The sequence below is a fragment of the Gobio gobio genome (assembly GCF_949357685.1).
Source record: "Gobio gobio genome assembly, chromosome: 1".
Taxonomy (NCBI): domain Eukaryota; kingdom Metazoa; phylum Chordata; class Actinopteri; order Cypriniformes; family Gobionidae; genus Gobio; species Gobio gobio.
Window position 1 is genome coordinate 7603610 of NC_137097.1, and position 22941 is coordinate 7626550.

General features: G+C 39.1%; 1 protein-coding gene across 1 annotated transcript; it reads left to right on the top strand.

Annotated features, from left to right (window-relative positions):
• Nucleotides 1–14945: 14945 nt before the first annotated feature.
• Nucleotides 14946–21949, top strand: LOC307143948 (uncharacterized protein; the record flags this gene model as incomplete). The annotated part of the gene is made up of 5 exons (XM_079845796.1): nucleotides 14946–15046; nucleotides 15333–15432; nucleotides 15491–16176; nucleotides 21205–21548; nucleotides 21729–21949. The coding sequence occupies 5 exons, from the start codon at nucleotides 14946–14948 to the stop codon at nucleotides 21947–21949; spliced, it is 1452 nt and encodes a 483-aa protein (XP_079701922.1).
• Between the last annotated feature and the right edge of the window lie 992 nt (nucleotides 21950–22941).

Below are 22941 nucleotides of genomic sequence, written 5' to 3' on the forward strand. Positions count from 1 at the left end.
TTTAATTGAGCTAAATTAGGTAAATGAAGAGACTTGCGCTTTATATTATGATATCAAGTAACTTATTCTGGGCGAACGCTGCTGCTGCTGATTGTGTGAAAGTCTTCGCTGCTGCTGCTGACTTTTATTCTGGCGCAGCTCGGAATGTTCGCTGGAATGTAGCTCGGAATGCAAGCACTGTGACATCATGAGCCCTGTGATGTCACGCCGCGCAGTGGAGCCTCGATCGCTGCTTTCACAGATGATCAACTTTACAGCTTCATACAACATATCGTTTTGTTCATTTCGCGGCTGTTGTGTGTCAATTTAAAGTATTGTGTGTGTGATATGCTTTATTATATTTCGCTGTTATAATGTGCATTAGTTTATTATGGCCATTGAAAGGAGATTATCGTGTCTTTAGACATGCAGTGCTGCATACATTAGCTTGTTTATGATTAGTTGCTTATGTTGATGTCCTTTATGTATATTTAATTTGTATTTCTGTGTTTGTTTGTCAAATCGTTTGTTTTGAGGTATTCTGAAGTTGTAAATAACTCAATACTCATGCGTCTGGAACATGTCCATTCAGAGTAACACATCTCGACCCTTACAAAAATTAACCATGATTTTACTACAAATAAAAAAAACAAAAAAAAACCACATGGTTATTATAGTAACCACAAACTTTTTGCTACACTTCCATGTTTTTTAACCAGTTTAACCATGGTATTTGTATTAAAACTGTGGTTATTCAAATGGTAATCAATACGCCAAAAAAAACATGGTTACTATAGTAAACCCTTAGTTTATTTTAGTGCTGTCAAACGATTAAAATATTTAATCGCGATTAATCGCATTAATGCCATAGTTAACTCACAATTAATCGCACATTTTTATTTATTCTAAATGCCCCATTTCTTTTTGTCCCATTATTTTTTCTTATTTTAATGCTCTTATCAACATAGAAAAGTGGATCGGCTTGCTTTGTTCAAATGTTTGTTTTATCGATTTCACACCAACATTCTCACTTGAAGCAGTCATTCACACTTGGAGCAAATAATCGCTCACACAATGTAGCACTGTCCATCAATAAAAGGGTGAAAAAAATACTTTGTTGCACAAACAGCCCCTTCAACAGCCCTTTCTAAGGGATCAAAACAGGGTGATACAAAATAAAATTACAAAGTGCACATGCAAGGTAAACTAGGACTCCGCCTATAGTGCAGTTAAACCAGGGGTCGCCAACTAGTGAACTCCGGACCGCGAAGCCTTTTGACGTAATGAAACAGTTAACGTTGCAATGCTCACTGTTACTACGTTCACTTCAGACCCAGACGCGCGGTCAAGCATGCAGTGAAGAAGAGACTGATGGTGCGCTCACACCAGACGCGAATGACGCGACATGCACGCCGCTTAATTCGCGCCGCAGAATGTCTATTTGCGTCTTTGCATTGACTTAAATCACTCGCGCAAAACGCTTCATTCGCGTCCGGTGTGTAGGCTACGCACCATCAGAGCAGAAAGCAGCGCTCAAGACAAGCACTTTTAGTTGAAGACCCCTGAGTTAAACCATGGCTTAATACGTTTCTCATTTCGGCATCTCACGCTTGCCATCCACGTCTACTGTTTTAATGGCCGAAACAAGTGTGGGCAGCCGCAGCGTGCCTGATGTTTTGTTTCCGGTCTAGCTACACCCGGAGTGGTGTTGTAGTTTTTCTAACGTTACTAGTTGTTGCAACAGCATGTGAAAAAACTACAAAGTTTGTTAGACCAAAAAGAACGTTAATCTCGCGATAAAAAAATTAACGCCGTTAAAATAGGTTTGCGTTAACGGCGTTAATAACGCGTTTAACTGACAGCACTAGTTTATTTTCATACTGTTAAACTTAATATGACATGCCCATTTTGTTTCTTATTATTAATATTTTTAAATAGTTTGCTGGATATTCAACACGTGTTTAATGACTTTGGTAAAGTTGGTTTTATATTCACACATTGGGACTTTCGTACTCAATATCTCTCCATTGGCGCTTGTGGAAAGATTTATATCAGTAAAGTATTCTTACCTGTCAGTCTACTACAAGCCATTTCTTCCTTGAAATATTTGTTTTTCAGATGTGGATAAAATCATTGTCTCCTATGGACTTGGTCTGCATTCCTGGGAAAGCTTACAAAAACGTCATATCCATTGATGCCAAGGAATTACCCAAAGTGAGCGATGCGTTTGCTGCAAATGTGTGATTTTCCCCTCAATTGCACCTCCTGCACAAGTTGAAAAAATATTTGGGACTTCCACAACCGAGTAGCAATAGTAGTTATCCCCAACATGTTTGATGATGGAAAAAATGGCAGAAATAAGTGTTCTGAAAGTATATATATATATATATATATATATATATATATATATATATATATGTATATATATATATATATATATATATATATATGTATATATATATATATATATATATATATATATATATATATATATATATATATATATATAAAGAGTTCTTATACTGAATCATATGCTAGTCAAATTAAAATCATATAGGATTTATTTACATTTTGTGTCACTTGTTCATGTATTTCATACAGTTTTCATATTTTTTAATAGGGAAATGGTGTGCTTGCTCTTTAAGCTTATATAATACACATATAAACTACATATAATTATCATACATGATTTCAGTCAATATTAAAATATCTCTGCATATACTAACCATATATGATTGCAGTCAATAACTTTTTTTCCATCACAAATTTGTGATGGAAACACTTTTATTTCAACACAAAGTGAAACACTCAAATTATATACTCCACATTAGTAATTTACAATTCCAAATTGATAACAAAACACACAAAAGAACAACAAAACACATTGAACACACTGTCATGGCCATCAATCATCAAAGAGACTTAAAGTGATAGTTCACCCAAAAATTACAATTAGCCCATGATTCACTCTCCCTCAAGTCATCCTATGGTGTATACGACGAATGAAATCAGAGCTATATTAAAAATGTCCTGACTCTTCCAAGCTTTTTAATGGGAATGATTCAAGATTTTGATGGCCATAAAAGTGCATCTATCCGTCATAAAAGTAATCCATCTGCAGGGGGTTAATAAAGAAGCGAAGCCATGCATTTTTAGTATAAAAAACAAAACAAAACATATTTATGACTTTACAGACTAAAATAACTAGCTTCCGGCAGACGATTGTATGCGTCAACTTATGCCAAAAGAGTGACCTTTGACCCGACACATGATGTATTGACGAACGAGGATACGCAGAGGATAGAGAAAAACAATACACTGGTCACAAATTAGAAGTCCACAATAAAAACTGCTCCCGAGGTGGTACTTTTTCAAAGTTCGGGAACTTTCGGGGGTGGGACTTGGGCGCTGAACATGCTGATTGGTTGAAATCATGCAGCATTTTATTTCAACAGGCATTTTTAAAAGTCTTTTGCGAGGATCGTTCAGCGTTCAGTAAATATCAGTCTTGCTCTTTCTGTCCGATGGCGCGCGTTCGTCTCAGCCATTGCACGGTCAATGTCCCTAATAGCTGATGATAACATACTTTGTCTTCTTTTAAATCTAGCTTTACGAGCTTTCAGAATACGCTTTAGTATCAATGCTTGTCTCTTTTCCGCCGTTTTGTTAATGACCTCTTTAGTAAACCAATATATAACCAGCAAAAGCAGCACTGCTTGCATCTCCTCCACTTGTTATTGTTGCAGACAGTATCGCACAAAAATGATTACTGTCCGTCGCTGACTGGGAGGAGCAGTCGCGCCGCGCGCAGTCCTACATCACCGGACTAATGTGCCTAATCTTCTCGGTACTTTAGACCGCGGTGGAAATGCAGACAGCAGCAGGTCTGGGGGAAAAAAGTTCCTGGTACAAATTGTTCCGGGTAATTTTGGTGGAAACGGGGCTATATTAATGCTTTATTCTGCATGACCTTATTCTACATCCCTTCCTTAATCCTACCCAATACCTAAGCTTAACAACCTTACTAACTAATGAGCAGTAATTAGGGGTTTATTGAGGCAAAGTCATAGTTTATAGTGAGAATTGGACCCTAAAGTGTGAACATATTTCCTATTGTACTGAACCCGTATTGAACCGTGAACCTGTAAGTGTTCCACCACCAATAACTACACAACACTGCTGTAAACCGAAATAGAATTTTGTTTTGCATAATTTATTCATTATGCCTATAACTGTAAACCTGTTTTAAAAGAATCTATATTATATAATAAATAAATTACATTCCAATATAGTTGTGCAAAATTATTTAAAAAAAAATCAAATATAATTTATTTGACACAAACATTACTAAATTTGAAAACTTGCACTTACTCCACTAAAATGCCTTTTGATATTCATGCATATTAATTTTGGGATGTTACTTCTAATAAAGACACACCATGAAAGTGCACTTAATCAATTCTTGTAATAACGTTTTAATAATTTTACAACATTGATAAAATTCAAAAAGACTTTATTTCATATGAAGACAAAGCACAAAACTAAAAAAAAAAAAAAAATGTTACATTAAAGATATATATTTATATATCATTTGAAATTTGTATATTCAAAATCAAGACAAAAAAAACGTTGACAATTTTTCAATCCAACCATACTAAACACAATACTGTACAAAATTGCTTATTTCTACGTGTACAATAAACACATTTTGAAAAATATCTGTGAATAAAGTGTGTTGTACACACAATATGCTGTCAGGACTTGGGTTTGATCATTGTTCTTCCTGCTTTTTCTCTCATTTATGTTTCCCTGTATTATTCCACCGCACCACAGCTGTGCTCTTTTCTTAATCAGCACTACTGCACCGCTCTCTCACCTGTCTCTCCATTTAAGTTTCCCCGCACTTGATTTCTGCGGCAGCTGCGCTGCATTATAATCAGGGCTCTTGCACACCTCTCTCACCTGTTTCTCCTCTCATTTAATTTCTCACACTATTTAGCTTCCTTCCTTCTCTGCCCGACTGTTTTTCTGTCATGATCTAGCCTTTCAATGTGAATCTATTTTTGCCTTGCCAAATTTTGATCCTGTTTGGTTTTTCCTAGTCTGATCCAGCCCTGCAGCTCAGTTTTCCCATCTCCTTTTGGATTTTGCCTTTTGTTATTGACTCTGTGCCTGGATTATTCTCTGCCCTGCACCTTGGACTGTGTCATTTTGCTGGTCTTGAACCTGCCTGCCTCTTGACCTCTCTTCCGGCTTGCCCTCTTACATTATTGCCTCACTGGACTGTCTACCTGTTGATGACTTTGGCCTGTCCTTGGATTACGTCATCAGCTATTTCCCCTGGCTTGGCAGCTCGGCTGTGCAATGAAATAGTGTTTCTGTTGCAGTGGCAAAATACAGGGAAACATAAATGAGAGAAAAAGCAGGAAGAGCAATGATCAAACCCGAGTCCTGAAAAATGCAGTGTAACTTGGTGACATTTACAATAACAAAATCAAACATTCTAGGCTATTTTTCATGCTAAACAATGTCTAGCAGAATAGTCACCATTGACAATAACCAACTTAAAGGGGTGATGAATTGAGAAATCAAGTTTCCCTTGAGCTTTTGATATATAAAAGGTCATGGATATATAAGAATATCCTGTAAGTTCCAGAGCTGAAAACTTCCTTGTTAGTCAAAGAAAAGCTTTTATTGACACCAGACCCAGAAAATGACCAATCTCAGAATGTGCCCGGCTATGACGTCTGAGTGTGGTGAAGCACCGCCTCAACAGAAGAAGAACAACGTCTGATTCTGTAGCCCCGCCCACCGACTCGTGCCACTAACATGACAGCTAAGAGCAGCATAGAGCTAGACAGCATCGAATTTATAAGCAATAAACATACCACATAAGCTTTTTGTATTCTGATTTTTAAGCATTCGAATTCCAATATTATGAATGCATGGATTAACTTTATTTTTAATGAATATCCAGCTCACGTGGGGAAGACACTGCGTTTGTTCCTTCATTTCTGATCACGTATTCGTTTGTAAACGAGACTGGATTTGCAGACAGGATGAGATTACATGAACGAATGAAGCTACACACTAATGTGAGTAAAACATTTTTTTTATATGTGATAGTATTGCATTGCTACAGATAGTACTGATTATGTGTACATCTCTGACTTAAGCACGCTGTCACAGACTGGAGAATACTTTATTTGTGGTGTTCTTGGTACATTACTGTCTTGATGTGCGTTGTATACTCTCTTGACTCGATGTTTGGCGCAATTCCGGTTACCGTTTGCCACACGCTGTCACTGACAGGGGGAGCAGAAGCTCATTATGCAAATCTTATCCAATCCTAGCTGTGGGCGTTTACTTCCATGTGTTCAGTGCGGCACACCCATCAAAACTGAGCGTGTCTTGAGAGAGCCTCAAAACCAGGTCAGAAAATAGCCTATTACTTATTCACTATGATGTTTTTAAATGTAAAAACCACGCAAACGTCATAAGTTGACCTTACATGACAGTATTAAACATTTAAAAAGCCAGTTCATGACCCCTTTAAAGACTTATTAGTGTGTGTATAAAATCAGCTGTCAACTAAAACATAAATGTCCCTGCAAAACATGCTTTTTTTTTTTTAGATGCATCTGTATACCAGTGATATTACTACATAAACTATAAACTTAGGTTTAATCCATGGTACACAGACAAAAAAACATTACACATCCTCTGCACTGAAATTTGCTGGACTACATTGTTCAGAGACATTAGCATTAACAATTAGTCCTCGACACATTTCAACTCTTAACTTGTCGTGGCTCAAAATCTTTGAAGCCAAGGTATCTCCCTCATCCTTCACACATCTTTGCAAATGAAGCTCGTGATCCAGAACAAACTTTTGATTACCCGTACCAACATCAATGGTGATGTGTCCCCGAACTGTTGACCTAATTTTACTCGTTTTGCAGAATGCTTTGCAGTGCAAGTATCTGGTCATCTGAGTTTCATGATTCACAAAAGGCAAAGTGTGAAATTGTGGACAAAGATATTCCACGTGAACATCTGTACACTTTCTCTTTGATCTACTTGTACACAAGCACCAAGATCTCCAATCATAGACAATCGGCTCTGCACAGTTGTGTTGAGGCAAGGTTTCTCACGGACACATTTTCAAATTCATACCATTTTCCGATTTGTACAGGTATTTCGCCCCAAACAGACAAATACATGCTTGTTGTAGAATCAGCTACTGTGTGTGTAATTTGGACGTCATTTTGACGACTTCTGGTCACAGTGTCCTTCTGCTGAACAAGCTCCAAGATCTTGACTGTAGGTACAATAAAAATACAACATCTCTATACATTGTTAAAATTCATACACAACAAATAATAAACACATCTTCAGCCAATATATAGTAGTGAACGAGCCGCCGCTCTGTTCACTGTGCGCAGTGAATAGACCTCTCAGTGTGCGAGTAGTTTTGAGGACACCGCTCATTCCCGCGGGTATATAGGGCATTGCTAGGCGAGTAGATGTTGTAGACTAAACTGGTAGGTATTTTTGGGCCGGTAGCCACCTCAGGGTAAAGCGGTTAGCATCTCCTCTCTGTGTAAAACTTCAGAGAGTGTAGGTTCAGACTGGCGCATGAACTTCATTTAGATCTACGTCCAGCTCTGCAGGGCTTCTGACTTTTTCTGCCCGAGTGCCTCCTCTCATGTGAGGCCGTCGCTCCCCCAAGCCTTGTGTAAAGATCTATGCTTGCAGGCTGGCCCTCAACTGCTATCAGATAGTAGGCCCCACCAGGCCTCCCTGAAGGTGGGCTCCCAGTTGCCAGTTACCTTGACAGTTAGCATGGATTGCTAGCAGGTAGTAGGCCTCACCAGGCCTCTCTGAAGGTGGGTTCCCAGTTGCCAGTCACCTTGACGGTTAGCATGGATTGCTAGCAGGTAGTAGGCCTCACCAGGCCTCCCTGGATGCGATTTCCTGGACCCCAGCCACCTTAACAGCAAGCATAAATTGCTATCAGATAGTAGGCCCCACCAGGTCTCCCTGAAGGCTTGCTATCAGATAGTAGGCCGCACCAGGCCTCTCTGAAGGCTTGCTATCAGATAGTAGGCCCCACCAGGCCTCTCTGAAGGCGAGCTCCTGGACCATTTTCAAACAAACTATTCCAAACGGCAACATGTTTAAAACTGTTCATTTAAGACCTGTACCCATCCATTTCCCTCTCAACTGTTTACATTCATTTTACACATAACCAGCTTTATTTATATGTAGACCTTGTGAGTTTTGACATTAACTCAGGCATAAATGATAATTTAGTCTGTAACATCTGACTTCAAAACACTTTTGTTGTTACATAATTAAGGGACCAGAGACTTCTACGTTTCAATGAGTCATATGTATTTCAAATCACAATTCATCCCGAAAACATTCCACAAACATATCTGTCCTGCTGTATATGAACCACCAAAAAGTGCAGTCTTTTATAGTAGCATTTTGGCTACCAAGAGCTCAGTCCTTGTAGAAGTAGCATTGAGATGGAACAGTACTCAAGATCTATGCTATTGAAACCCCATCATCTTATGGCCGAGGCCCCCAGCGGCTGTTGGTAAGTTGAAGTATCTCATGAAATGAACACTGGATGGTAAGGACGTTGTCGGCAGAACGAAGACAATCAAATACTCCTTTGGACAGGTTTATAGTTGAGCTGTTTCCTCATGCTTACTCAAGGAACCCTCTGCACCAAACAAACAGATAAACTTAGTGCAACCATTAACACATTTCCCCATAACATATTTACATAAACCTTACCAAAACATCATATATACAAACAAAACAACGACAGTAGTACTCACATTTGAGTTCCAGAACTAGAAGTTCCTCAAAACCGGGTACAAACACAAGACAGCATTGTGGGTAAAGCTTCTCCATGTGGTTAACACATCCTTCCTCTCTCATCTTCTTCTTCTTCTTTTTCGTATTTTACGGCGGTTGGCATCCAGCTTTATGGTGCATTACCGCCCCCCTCTGCTCCGGAGTGTGAATCAGATAATAGGTTTACAGACTAAATCACCCACATAACAAACACACACACACACACACACACACACACACACACACACACAACACCTCCCTATTAAACATTACCCTTCACACTTTAACCCTCCTACCACTTTGCTTCATATCCGATTAACCACCCCAGTATCTCTCAAAAATTTCATAAGAATACTAGCCTGCACCCTATGACCCTTGCTTAATAACTCTTTTAATGTTAAGTTCTTCACCCCTATTTCACTCAACTTAGTCCTCATCACCTCTCTCTGATCATTATACCTACTGCATCTCAGAACTACATGCTCTACTGACTCCTCCTCCCGGCATCCCTCACACATTCCATCCTGATGCTTCCCTATCAACTTAAGTGTTTTATTTAACAAACAATGCCCCAATCTTAACCTAGATATCACCTCCTCTTCCCTCCTATTTCCACTTCCTACCCATGTATTTTTAACATCCCTTTGAATTCTATACAAATGTCTTCCCTTCCCCTCCCCATCCCATCTTTCTTGCCACTTTTGAATTATTTTCCCCCATATCACACTTTTGCCCTCCGACTTACTAAAGCTTACTTGCATTTCTATATTCCCTTTTGTTAATGCCCTTTTTGCTAGTGTATCTGCCTTTTCATTCCCCTTTATCCCTACATGTCCTGGAACCCATATAAACTTTACCTGTCTTCCTTGATTTACTATTCTCGTTAATGATTGCAATACCTCATATAGTATATCTTGACGACTTTTGGAATAAAATGACCTTAAACTTACTAAAACTGAAGATGAATCTGAACATACCAATACTTTGTCCTGCCCCACCTTTTCCACCCATCTTAATGCAATTAACATTGCCAGCATCTCCACTGTATATACTGCTAATTTGTTAGATGTTCTTCTATTTATTCCTACTCCTTTATCTGGTATTACTACCCCCAATCCTGTTAATTCTGTCTCTGGATTCTTAGCCCCATCTGTATATATTTGAATATAATCATTGTACTTATCCTCTACTCTACTATTAAATACTCTTTCCAGATTTATATCCTCCTTTGCCTTCCTTTTTTCCTCCAACACAAACCAGTCCACCACAGGCCAAACTAACTTCCATGGAGCTATCTCTGGGAAAACTACCGTGGGGCTTATCTTCATACCAAAAACATCTAATTCTTTAGCTACATCATTTCCAATCCTACCAAAATTCCCTTTTTGATTTCCCCCCCACTCCCAGCTCTCCTGCAATACACTTTTAGTGAGATGTGATTCATTATGCCCCTGTAAACTAGCCCAATAATTTGCCATCAACTGCTTCCTTCTTAACTCTAACGGTAATTCTCCCATTTCGACCTGAATGGCTGACACTGGCGTTGTTTTAAAAGCTCCGCAACATATTCTGAGAGCCTGAGTCTGTATTACATCTAGCTTTCCCAAAAGAGATTTTGCTGCTGCTCCAAATAGTATACTCCCATAGTCTAAAACTGATCGAATTAATGCCACATACAACCTCTTCAATGATGCTCTACTAGCACCCCATTCTCTTCCCCTCAAGCATCTCATCACATTTATTACTTTTTTCCCTTTATCCTCCATTTTCCTTATATGGTCAGCAAATGTCAATCTAGAATCCAACGTAACTCCCAAAAATTTAAAATTCCCAACCCTCTCTAATTCTCTACCATACATTTTTAATTTCATTCCTTCCTGTATTTTCTTCCTAGTGAAAAAGACAGACAGAGTCTTTTCAGTAGAAAATTTAAATCCCCAATCGTAGCCCCAATCTACCACTTCATCAATAGCATCCTGAATTTTCCTAAATACAAATTCTACATTCCTACCTCTCTTCCACAATGCCCCATCATCTGCGAACAAAGACCTTCCTATGTCTACTGGTATTCTCCTAAACACATCATTAATCATAATAATGAATAGTAAAGGGCTTATCACACTCCCTTGCGGTGTACCGTTTCCGGTTATGTATTGTTTTGACATTTCTGTCCCTATCCTCACTTGTATTCTCCTTCCAGAAAGAAAATCCCTGACCCAGTTAAACAATTTCCCTCCTATCCCAATCTTATTTAACTTGATCAATAATCCCTCCTTCCACATCATATCATATGCTTTTTCTATGTCAAAAAACACTGCTATCTCTAATCTTATCACTGAATCTATTGTGCCTCTTCCCTTCCTAAATCCACTCTGACAGCTATCCAATACTCCTCTTTTTTCAATTACATATGTTAATCTTTCTGCTATCATCCTTCCCATTATTTTACATATATTTGAAGTAAGAGCTATCGGTCTGTAACTACTAGGTTTAGTTGGATCTTTACCAGATTTCCTTATCGGGATCACTACCGCTTCTTTCCAGTAATTTCCATTTGGTAATTTTCCCTCCTTCCATATTTTATTGTATACCTCCAACAGCTTCAAAAGTGATACTTCCCCCAGTTGTTTTAACATAATGTAACAAACTTGATCCTTTCCCGGAGATGTAGGTTTAGCTCTTTTAATTGCTCTGACCAATTCTGCCAAAGTAAAAGGCTCATCTAATTCACTTCTAAACTCTTCTTTCCTACTTAACTCATGCATATGCTGATTCAATGTTATCAGTCTTCTCCTTCTCCCTTCTACTGTCAGATTTTTGACCTATGAACCTTTATGAATGATTTAGCCATTATTTCCACTTTCTCCTTATTTGAAACTGCTACTTCCTCTTCTGTTGACATAACTGGATACTCCCACTGCCTCCTGTCTCCCCCCATCCTTTTAATCATTCCCCACACTTCTCCCACCGGTGTTGTTCTTCCTATTCCATCACAAAAATTTCTCCAACTATTCCTCTTTGCCTGCCGAATTATTCTTCTAACCACTGCCTGGGCCTTCTTATACAGTATTGGATATTGCCTACTATGTGTTCTTTTAAGCATTCTGAAAGCTTTATTTCTGTCCCTTACTGCTTGTTTACACTCTTCATTCCACCACGGCACCAGACTTCGATTTATCCTATTACCTCCCTTAGGGATAGCTTCCTCTGCTGCCATAATAATTGCAGAAGTTACCTGTTTATTAACCTCATCTATCCTTCCAGCCACATCCACCCTTTTCATTGCTCCCTCACTCACTTCCATAAACCTTTCCCAATTGGCTTTGCCAAAATTCCACTTAGGAATTCTAACATTTGGACCTACTCCCAATTTCCCACCCACTGTGCATAATACTGGGTAATGATCACTCCCCACTGTAGTTGCTGTCCAAACTTCCCAATTACTAATTCCTGCCAGAGAACTCGACACTAAAGTAATATCTATTGCTGACTCTTTCCGTGTTAAAACATTTATTCTGGTTCCTCGACCATCATTCACACAAACCAATCCTCTTTCATCCATCAAATCTTCGACTACTTTACCATTAGTGTCTGTATATAAACTTCCCCAAATTGTACTATGAGCATTGAAGTCTGAACACCATATTACCCTATTCCTATCCTGCCCTGATATCTTTAGTAGCTTATCTATTTCCAACCTCTTACACGGATTATAATAATTAACAATATTAATTGCCCCACCTCTATCCCACAGCTCCACCACTAAACATTCCTGATCTTTACTTTTCTCCAGTACTCTGAAAGATATACCCGTCTTTATGAATATTGCACATCCTCCTCCCTCCCCAGTATTTCTATCTCTCCTTATTGCTGTATATCCATATATTATGAAATCTAAATTTGGCTTCAACCACGTTTCTTGGATACACACTACATCTGGCTTCTCATCCAATTCATTCAAAAAATGTTTAAACTCCTGTCCATTGGCTACTAAACTCCTTGCATTCCATTGTATGATAAAAACCATTAATATTAACCAACCCATGATGACTCTTGACTTGACTGATTAGTAAGGGTCCCCCTTACCTCTTCCCATCACAGTCCTACTAGTCCTAAGTGATTAACTGCTGCCTTAACCACCAATTGTATTTTCTCATTTTTAGATTTTACTTCTGCTGTACTATTTATCAATCCAGCTATAAATGTTACAAGTTCCCTTTTACCCACATATATTCCTTCTGGTATACTTTGTCGTTGCTCTTGAGTGACCATATCCTCTACTTCATGGATTTTACTATCCCTCTCCTTTGTTACTTTTACAGCCTCTGCAAATGTAATTTTTCTCTCCACTCTAATCCTTTGGATATTTGTCTCCCGTCTCATTACCTCACAACCACCATACGCCACATTATGATCTCCTCCACAATTGCAGCATTTTGGAGATACCCCTGCCCCACACTTCCCATATTCATGATCCCCTCCACATCTTGCACATCTTCTCTGCCGGTTACAATTTTTTGCAGTGTGACCAAACCTCTGACAATTGAAGCACCTCATTGGTTTTGGAACATAAATCCTCACTGGATAACTCATGAACCCCAGGAAAATCCTCTTTGGCACTGCTTCATCCTCAAATTCAATTGATACCGTTTCGCTGTCCTTTGCACTTCCATCCCTTGTTGTTTTCATTCTTTGAACACTCACAACTTTAGCTCCCTTAATATTTTTCTTTAACTCGTCCGTTGTTACACTCAACGGCACCCCTGTGATCACTCCAATCCTCCCATCTTTCCTCCTTATTCCCACCCTTCCACTATTTTCCACTTTACATTTAGCTATTTCCTTTAATTTCAGAGATTTCTCCATTTGTCCAGCATCTGCACACCTTACCAATAAATTACCATCATTAAGGATTTTCGCAAATTCAATCTCCCCTATCTTACTTGCCAGAGATGAAGAAAGTTAGCCCATTTGTGCTAACTTCATGATCTCCTGTCCCTTTTCATTAAATCGAATCACAACCTCAAATTTCTCCTTAACTTCATTCTGAAACATCTCCTGTCTATCTTCATCACTTTCCGACTCCCCTTCATTATCACTTCTTACTCTTTTGTTCCTTTTATCTTTATTATCAATCATGCATCCCCTCTTTCCCACTTCAGTTCCTTCATTTCTCCCTTCGTTATAATCCATTTTCTCCCACCTCCCTACCTCTGATCCATTCACGGAGCAGTCGTGCTCCACCGCCTTTCAATATGATCCAAAGTTGTCAATCCAGATTACAAATCAAAACAAGTTTCCCACTCCACTCGTATGTTGCAACACCCTACACCGACGACCCTGTTCCCCAAAGACACATGGCACACATGAGGGCTTAAATACACAGACTACTGATGAAAAGACAAGGGACACCTGTGAACAATGATCAAACAATGAACCAATCAGAACATAGGTGTGTTCGACATCTGCTGCGGCATACTTTACCACAGCTGACGTGAAATGAATGCAATATTTGGCAAAACAGATGTTTCAGAGACATTATTGTCATGTAATACTTTACTCAGCGTGTGTTTGTACAAGAATAAAGTTCAACATTTAAGCCTACACTATCAATGAAGTATGTTTTTATCAGTTTTATTTTGATAAACATGACAATATATCATCGCGATTACATAAAAAGAGGTTTTACCGTTATAAAAAACAGATTTGTGAGCATTCGTGGAGCTGAAGGTTTTAGAATAAACGTGAAACACACGTGATCGCTGTCATGCGGTGAATCTGGCCAATCGTGGAACAGCTGTGTTGCTGCACCGGATATATTAGCCGGCTGCTCTCGAATCGCTCTCGCGGCACAAGTCGGACAACATTTCTAACCGGCATGCACTGCTCTAAGTCAGCCTCTGATCGCATCGCCACGCATCGCTGGGTGAAGTCGAACAAGCCTCATGACAAACATTAGGTGTGTTCGACATCGGCTGCGGCTGGATGGAGCAGATCGGCGAGAGTAGCCGCGTACAGGCGGGGAGGAGCTGCAAACGGAGACGTGAAGTCGGACACTTTCTGCTTCCCGTAGTGATGCTGCATTTACGTCAGTCATGGCAGATCACGTGGCGTTTGATTGCTTTATCGCAGACGAGCTGGAAGCGATAGAAATTTCATTCTTTTTGCATGAAATTGAGCCCAATGAGAAACGAAGGTGAGTAAAGGTTCAATGTAATTAGTAGGCCTATTATTTTTTTTATAAACAATATACGTATAAACAATTTAATTTTTGCTAGCCTATTGGTTTAAATATAGATAATTATTCATTCTGTTTACTCAAAGAAATAATGGACTTTTATTCCTATTTCAACACTCCTGTATACCCTACTTATTTGATTAAAAGCCCAGTTCAGCATAAAACATTGAACATTACATTTTAACTACCTGTGTCTTCCTTTACATGTATATAGTGAGCACAGTTTTCTTTCTGTTATATACAGAATGGTTCCAAAAATCGTGAATTTTGTGGAGGACGTTGTCCCTCTCTACAGTCCCTCAGAATTTAGAGGGCATTTCAGGCTTTCCAAAGAACAAGTGGAGGTGTGTACAATACACAATTAATTTAATTTATTACAAGTGTTAGTATGTACTTGTGCAGGATGTCATTACCACCCTTGGTCCTGTTTATATGAATTTACAACAGACCAAACTGCCACTCACAAACAGTGTTCTTGCCTGCCTTTGGACATTGGCCAATCAAGAGTCATATCGTGGGGTGGCAGATAGATTCAATATCTCAAAATCCACTCTTGCCAAGCATCTCCATGATTTTTGTTCTTATGTCAATACATACATGGCCCACCACATTTCCTGGCCCAGAGGCCAAAGGCTGGAGATGTCAAAGTTAGGGTTTGACGCAGCAGGTTTCCCCAATACTATATGTGCAGTGAATGGGTGTCACATTGCTATACTGAGACCCCATTGTGATAATCCCATAGCATACATGAATAGGAAACAGTTTTATTCTGTAAATTTAACTGGGTTTTGTGACAGTCAGCGGCACTTCTGTCACATCAGTGTGGGTCACCCTGGGAGTTGGCATGATGCCAGGGCATTTCGCTTCACAGAGGTTGGTCGTGTTCTTGATGAAGATCCTCATTCCCTTGTTCCACAGGGAATGCACATAATTCGGGATTCTGCCTACCCCCTGTTGCCTCAACTTATGAAGCCTTATAGAGACAATGGCCACTTGTCTGCTAGACAAAGAGGCTTTAACAGAAAGCTCAATGCTGCCCGTGTGGTCATTGAGCATGCATTTGGCATTCTAAAATCGAAGTTTAGAAGGCTCCAATGCATGCATATGAGAAGCATTTCAAATATCAGTTTAGCGGTCTCGGATACCAAATTAAAAGTCGCGTTCACGTGCATAGAAATTTACATAGAAAAATCTATTCCACTGTCCCAGAGTCATCCATTAGTTTTGCTGTTTCTTCAATCTGCCATAGATCAGCTTTAAAGAGAGAGAGTACACCAACAGATGAAATTCCTTTGATCATTTACTCTCACACTCATGACACACACACTGTTAAAAAAGTGTACAATTACAGTAAAAACGGTCCAATAGCAACAGTAACAGACTATAATAATCCAAAATAGTATATTACCCTAACACATGTTAAAATAGGACAAATTACACAAATAATGTCAATAACTATTGAAAGTTCATTAAGATTTCCTTAAAAAAAAAACTAGAACAATCATTACTTGTAAACATTATATACCCATAATCAGGTATTTAAAATACTCAACTTTATGTCCACAATTATATATAAATATATATATATATAATTTTAGCTTGCTATATGTTTTTCCATATATATATTTTTGTATTATCTCTTTGTTTTAGTCTTGTACACTTTTATTTTATTTTATTTTTTTACAAAATATGTATTGACTTGGGTACAGTCGCTTTACATCCTTTTTTTATTTTCCAGAGATGCTTTTAGAAATCTAGACTCGCTGGATGGGTGGACCGTGTGCAATCCACAGCAATGGCGACGAAATGATGGAAACAACTGTGGTGTTGTTGTTTGCACAGTGAGTGGACAGAGATTTATGTTTGTTTTTCTTTTAATTCTTTTTACATTAATTAACATTTATATAATGCATACTATGAGACCTTAATTGGAATCAGTTTACAAGTAAATCCAGTATATTAAACAAATGCTCTTTACATTTCCGTAGGTTGCAGAGATGGAAGCAAAAGGTCTCAACATGTCTTCAGAGCTGCTTTACGCTGAACAGCTGATTCACTTCCGAGTTTACCATGCCTCCTGTTTGGTTCAAAATATACAAACTAAGGTAAAGCAGAGTCTCAAGCTCTTAATTGAATAATAGTGGCATTTTCTCCTATATATATGTATTGTGTACATGTGTAATATGAATGTCATATAGTATGTATGGTCCAACATGTCCTCCAACCAATACTCCTATATAGGTCGTTTGTCACTTCCCTGAAATACGACCCATAGGAGTGTTTACTAAAGTTGCGCCTCTATCGACAACAGGGCACTTTCCTTTTAATGCTTTGTTTCCTTTTATTTGTGTCATATTTTGGGTTTTGCGAAGCTCAATTGATAGAGCGCTGCAAAATACAACATCATGTGATCATGCAATCGTGGGTTCGATCCCAGGTATATGCACTATACATCACTGGGTAGATTTAGGGGTGGGGTGGGTGTACTTGTTATTAAAAAAATCAATTTGAGTCAATTTGACCCATAAATAATTTATTAACATATTACATTTATTAAATAAATACACCAATCACACCAATAATTAAATAAATGTGACTTATATTTTGTATCAGCGTATCCATTCTCTGTGACATTTACATGCATGACTGTTGGAAGTTTTTGGAAGTGAACAATTCGAAAAATATTATATACTTAAAAATACTGCATGTTTTTTTTTTTTTTCAAAAAGTTTTAAAAACTTATTTTGAATTAACCATTTCTTCACATTGTAGGAACTACACAATGGTTTGACTAGTGGCACAATAAGATCAAACAGGATGTTTTTGCATAAACATCCAACATTTTCCCCAAAGCTGAAGTTGACTGAATTGTCCCCCAATTTGTCCACTTCCCTTGCACACAGGAGGAGCTCCAAGTGGTTGGGGATGGTTTTGCTCGCTTGGCTAATCACCAAGCATTTGGCAAGGCAGCAGGGGCAGTAGACGACTGCAACATAAGAATAAAATGCTGTAGCGAATTAGCTCTGGGGAAATATGAATAATTATTCATAACTCATTATGTTTTTCCTTATGATTAATTATGAATATTCAAATCAGTTAAATATATTAACTTGACGTAGCTACGTTAACATTACAGTCAATCAGTTAGTCCTATGGACGTTCAGTATTGATTATTAATTAATTCTTAGAAAAGGATGTTTTTCATGGCTACAGAAAAATAATTATTTCTCTTAATTTATGTATGCGCCTATAGAGCACGTAGCAAGATCGATCATTTAAGAGACAATTTGTTTGCAGGCAGGGAGTCAGGACCAAACATATGTTGTGCACAAACTTTAATAACTAAATCACGGAACAAGACTACACTAACATGAAACATACATACACAAACATACATGACAAGAGTTAAGGTTAAAGTGGTTGGAAAGGAAAGGGTCAGAATAGATGGATGCATCTATGCAGAGAGTCTAAACCTTGTAAAGAACCCTCCTTAATAAACGTAATAAAATAAACAAAGGGGTTTACAGTTTTACTAACTACACCGCGATTTCTGTTTCGTACTTTACTTGCATTTAGCCTGAGCTGTAGAAGACCTTCCCAGGTGAAATCACAGGAGAAAGTTTTTGGGTTCCGTCCGATGGCTTTGACGTGGCGGTCAAGTTCTTCTGTATTGGATGAAGAAGAAATGATGAGCTTGCGTGGTTGCTTCGAATCCGTGGAATAAGTTGCACATGGCATGCAGAATTTGGGCCTTCTGCTCCATGGCCTTGTGAGACCTTTGGCCAGGTGTGTGTTGACGCCTGCCATGTGGGCGGCCTGCGGGGCAGGAGCCCACAGCCACAGCCTGTCGTGTCTGTGACACAGAAGAAGAGAGAGGGAGGGACGAGTGCCTTGCTCCTTAAGAAGTCTGCAGGAGGTCACCACCTCCTGAAGTTGACTTGACCATAGGGATGGCAGACGCGAAACAGACGTTTCGGGGCTTTGCCGAGATCCCGAAGCGCAGATGTTTCGAAACACTGCTCCGAACTGTGATTCGAAACACCCATGTCACGTGACTATGGCTAAATGAAGCTTCAAAGTGTTTCATCAGGTGGCGCCTTCCGAAACTGCGTTGATTAAAGGGGGCGGGAACAAGCCACACAGTCACACATCTGTAAACCTAATTCACCACAGTTTAAAAGTGAAGTAAATCCATCTTCACCTCGTGGGTTTTTGTGAGAGGAGAGTGATTTTGTGATAGCAGTGATTTTGTGATAGCAGTGAGATTTATAGTGCGCTTTGGTTAGTTATATTTAGGCTAGATTTAAATTAGATATATTGACTGATAGGTATAGACAGTGACATATAGTTAGGATAGATATAGTGACACATTCATATAGGCTAAGTTAGATAGTTACAGATAGATAGCACAGCATAAGTTAGATATATAGAATTATATAGATATAGATTCATAGGTGATATATAGATAGATATATTAATTGAATATATAAAAATGGAGGCTGCACGCAAGAGATGCCGTACATCTGTGGTGTGGGAGCATTTCCATTTGGAAGCACCAAATAAAGTGAGATGTGTGTATTGTGATAGGCAGCTAGCCTTCTGCAACAATACATCATCCATGTATTTACATCATCCAAAAATATTTGTGCATGCCAGCAACAAGTGTCCCTTGTGAGAGGATTTTTTCAAAGGCTGGAGAAATTATATGTAAAAAAAGAAGTCAGCTGAGTCCTTCAACAGCAGAGCAATTCATATTTTTGAATAAAAATGTTTTGTGACAAATGTGACACATTGTGGCTTTATTTATTTTATTAATGTTCATTTTGTATAACAAACAAATATATATATAGTTCTTTACAATGACGAGGCTACAGGTTACAAAACCAAGATCATGTAGTTGTCAGACAGATGTTAAAAACAATATTTTTACATGGATCATTGTCAAGGTATTTCAGATCAACACATGGAAGTGACCACTAGATGGCGCCGTAGAGACGGGTGTCAGATTGATTCGAAGCTTCGAAACAATATGACACATTTGCTTCAACTGCTTCAGTGCTTCACGAAGCCTCGGTCTGCCCATCACTACTTGACCAATGAGATTGTTGGGATGTCCAAGCGGGAAAATCTCCTCTGGAGATTTATGGCCCTTTGTTTTAAACCGGATTCAATTGCAGAGGAAGATGCTATTAAAGATCCTTGTAATACTAATATTGTCACAGAGTCACCAGTAACACCTGCCACACCATCAGAGTCCAATCACCCGACTCCGCCCATCCGCTCGTTATCACCAGATTACTGAAGTCACCACACCTGCACCCGCTCATCACCACCACTTCATAAGCCTACACTTCCTTTCACTCTCTGTCTGGTCTCGTCAGAGATACACTGACTCTATTCTCTGCACCATACTTTGACTCGTCTGTATATCAGAACGTTTGATTCATCCTGATTACCTACCACCATCAGTCATCTGTGTCCAGTCAGTTCCTCCTGTGTCCACCTTTCATCTGTACAGCAATTATCCTCAAGTCTTCCTCATTACATCCCACTCAGTTCTACTATTCCTCTGCAAGCTTGTGTGATACCATCTCCTGTCTCCATATTTCAAATAAACATCTACTTATCTGCATTCCCTGTTGTCTCTCTCTTCTGTCCGTGACAAATATGTTGCACAAGGATTGACATATCATATACCATCATTCAGATCTTTACATTTCAACTTCGTAGACACCAAACATGCCGTACATATGATTTTTGTTAACCATAGTATGCAATTCTGAAACCAATCCAACAGAGATTGAATTAACACATAGATTAACCCTATAAAAACAAATCATGAGATGGATACATGTTTATATATTTCTCAAGTGGATATATATAGGATATATGAGTTTAAGATGGTGTATTCAAAATTTTCAGAAAGACTCAGTCTCAGCTCTCTGCAAATTTCTCTCTCTGCACATTCTTTCACATCGTAAAACTTCTTATCTGATTGTTTCCAGGGTAACCGATGATCCTTCTCTGGGGTGTTGGGGGAAGGTCTGTTATTCAGCACAAAGTATTTAAAACATATTTGTTGAATGTAACAGGCAATTAAGTGTCTGATTGCTCAGTCACTACAATGCCCTGATGGTCACGATTAACAGCAGAAAGCTCTTCCTTCAGTGGTGCTCCAGGCAATCTGTGACCATCAGGGTCGGATTTATTGACATCTTTGTGGGTTACCCAGGAAGTGTGTATGATGCACGCATCCTCAAGAACAGCCCCATCTATACTAGGGAGACTTACCCTCCGCCTGGGTATTTTCTCCTAGCTGACGGTGGCTACCCATGTCTACAGGAACCCCTGGCCCTTATCACACCATATAAGAGGCCAGTGAGGGGCATGGCAAAGCAAAGGTTCAACTACCATCATTCCAAAGGTCACACAATCATTGAGACCATCAAACCTGCTTCAGGTGCATCTTTTTAGAAGCACTTGAAGTACATACACTGTTTGTCCCTAAAGTAATAGCAATACTTCTGTGCTAAATCTCTTCATCAAATCATAGTATACTGCTCAACATAACAGTTAATGCTTAACAACTGCCAAAGTCACACTATCTTCTGTGTTCATATTTTTTTTCATATCTCAACAGTCTTGTATCCTTTTGCTCTGCCTTGGGCACAGGTGGTGACAGCATGTGTAATTTTGCACAACATTTGTGCTGGTGTTAAGGATGTGCTGGAAGAGGTTGTGGAGGAGGAGGACAACCAGCCACTTGTGGAGCTTGATGGTGGGGAGAGCCAGAGTGGAGCTGCTTGGCGGGCAGGCTGCGCTGACCAACGAGGTGTCTGCACTCCACAAGGCACCTCCTGACCATGACTATTTTTGCCAGGTGAATAATTAAGTGTGGACTTTGACCTGCTGCGCTTACATCCAAGTACATACAACACCACCATTGGTAAACACCCATACAGTCAAGAAGGTAAATTAAATATACTTAATGTACCAGTGATGTACTGTATTATGGTCTTAACTGACCATAAATGTACATTAAGTATATTTTATTTACCTTCAGTGATACAATATTAAATATACTGCAACTGTTGGCAGATTGGATTACCACTGGACTAACCTAAACTAACCTAAACATTCTTCTTCTGTCTGCAGCCTTGAAGCAACAACAGCAGCACCGGCGTTGCTGTAGGCAGTGTGGCTGATGGCCGCTTGTGTTCTTCTCGTCTTGTTTTATATAGTTGTAAATGTTTAAGTTGTTGTATATATGAGAATGTTGTTTAAATGAATTTGCTGCTTCATGTATATACACTCACCTAAAGGATTATTAGGAACCCCTGTTCAATTTCTCATTAATGCAATTATCTAATCAACCAATCACATGGCAGTTGCTTCAATGCATTTAGGGGTGTGGTCCTGGTCAAGACAATCTCCTGAACTCCAAACTGAATGTCAGAATGGGAAAGAAAGGTGATTTAAGCAATTTTGAGCGTGGCATGGTTGTTGGTGCCAGACGGGCCGGTCTGAGTATTTCACAATCTGCTCAGTTACTGGGATTTTCACGCACAACCATTTCTAGGGTTTACAAAGAATGGCGTGAAAAGGGAAAAACATCCAGTATGTGGCAGTCCTGTGGGTGAAAATGCCTTGTTGATGCTAGAGGTCAGAGGAGAATGGGCCGACTGATTCAAGCTGATAGAAGAGCAACTTTGACTGAAATAACCACTCGTTACAACCGAGGTATGCAGCAAAGCATTTGTGAAGCCACAACACGCACAACCTTGAGGCGGATGGGCTACAACAGCAGAAGACCCCACCAGGTACCACTCATCTCCACTACAAATAGGAAAAAG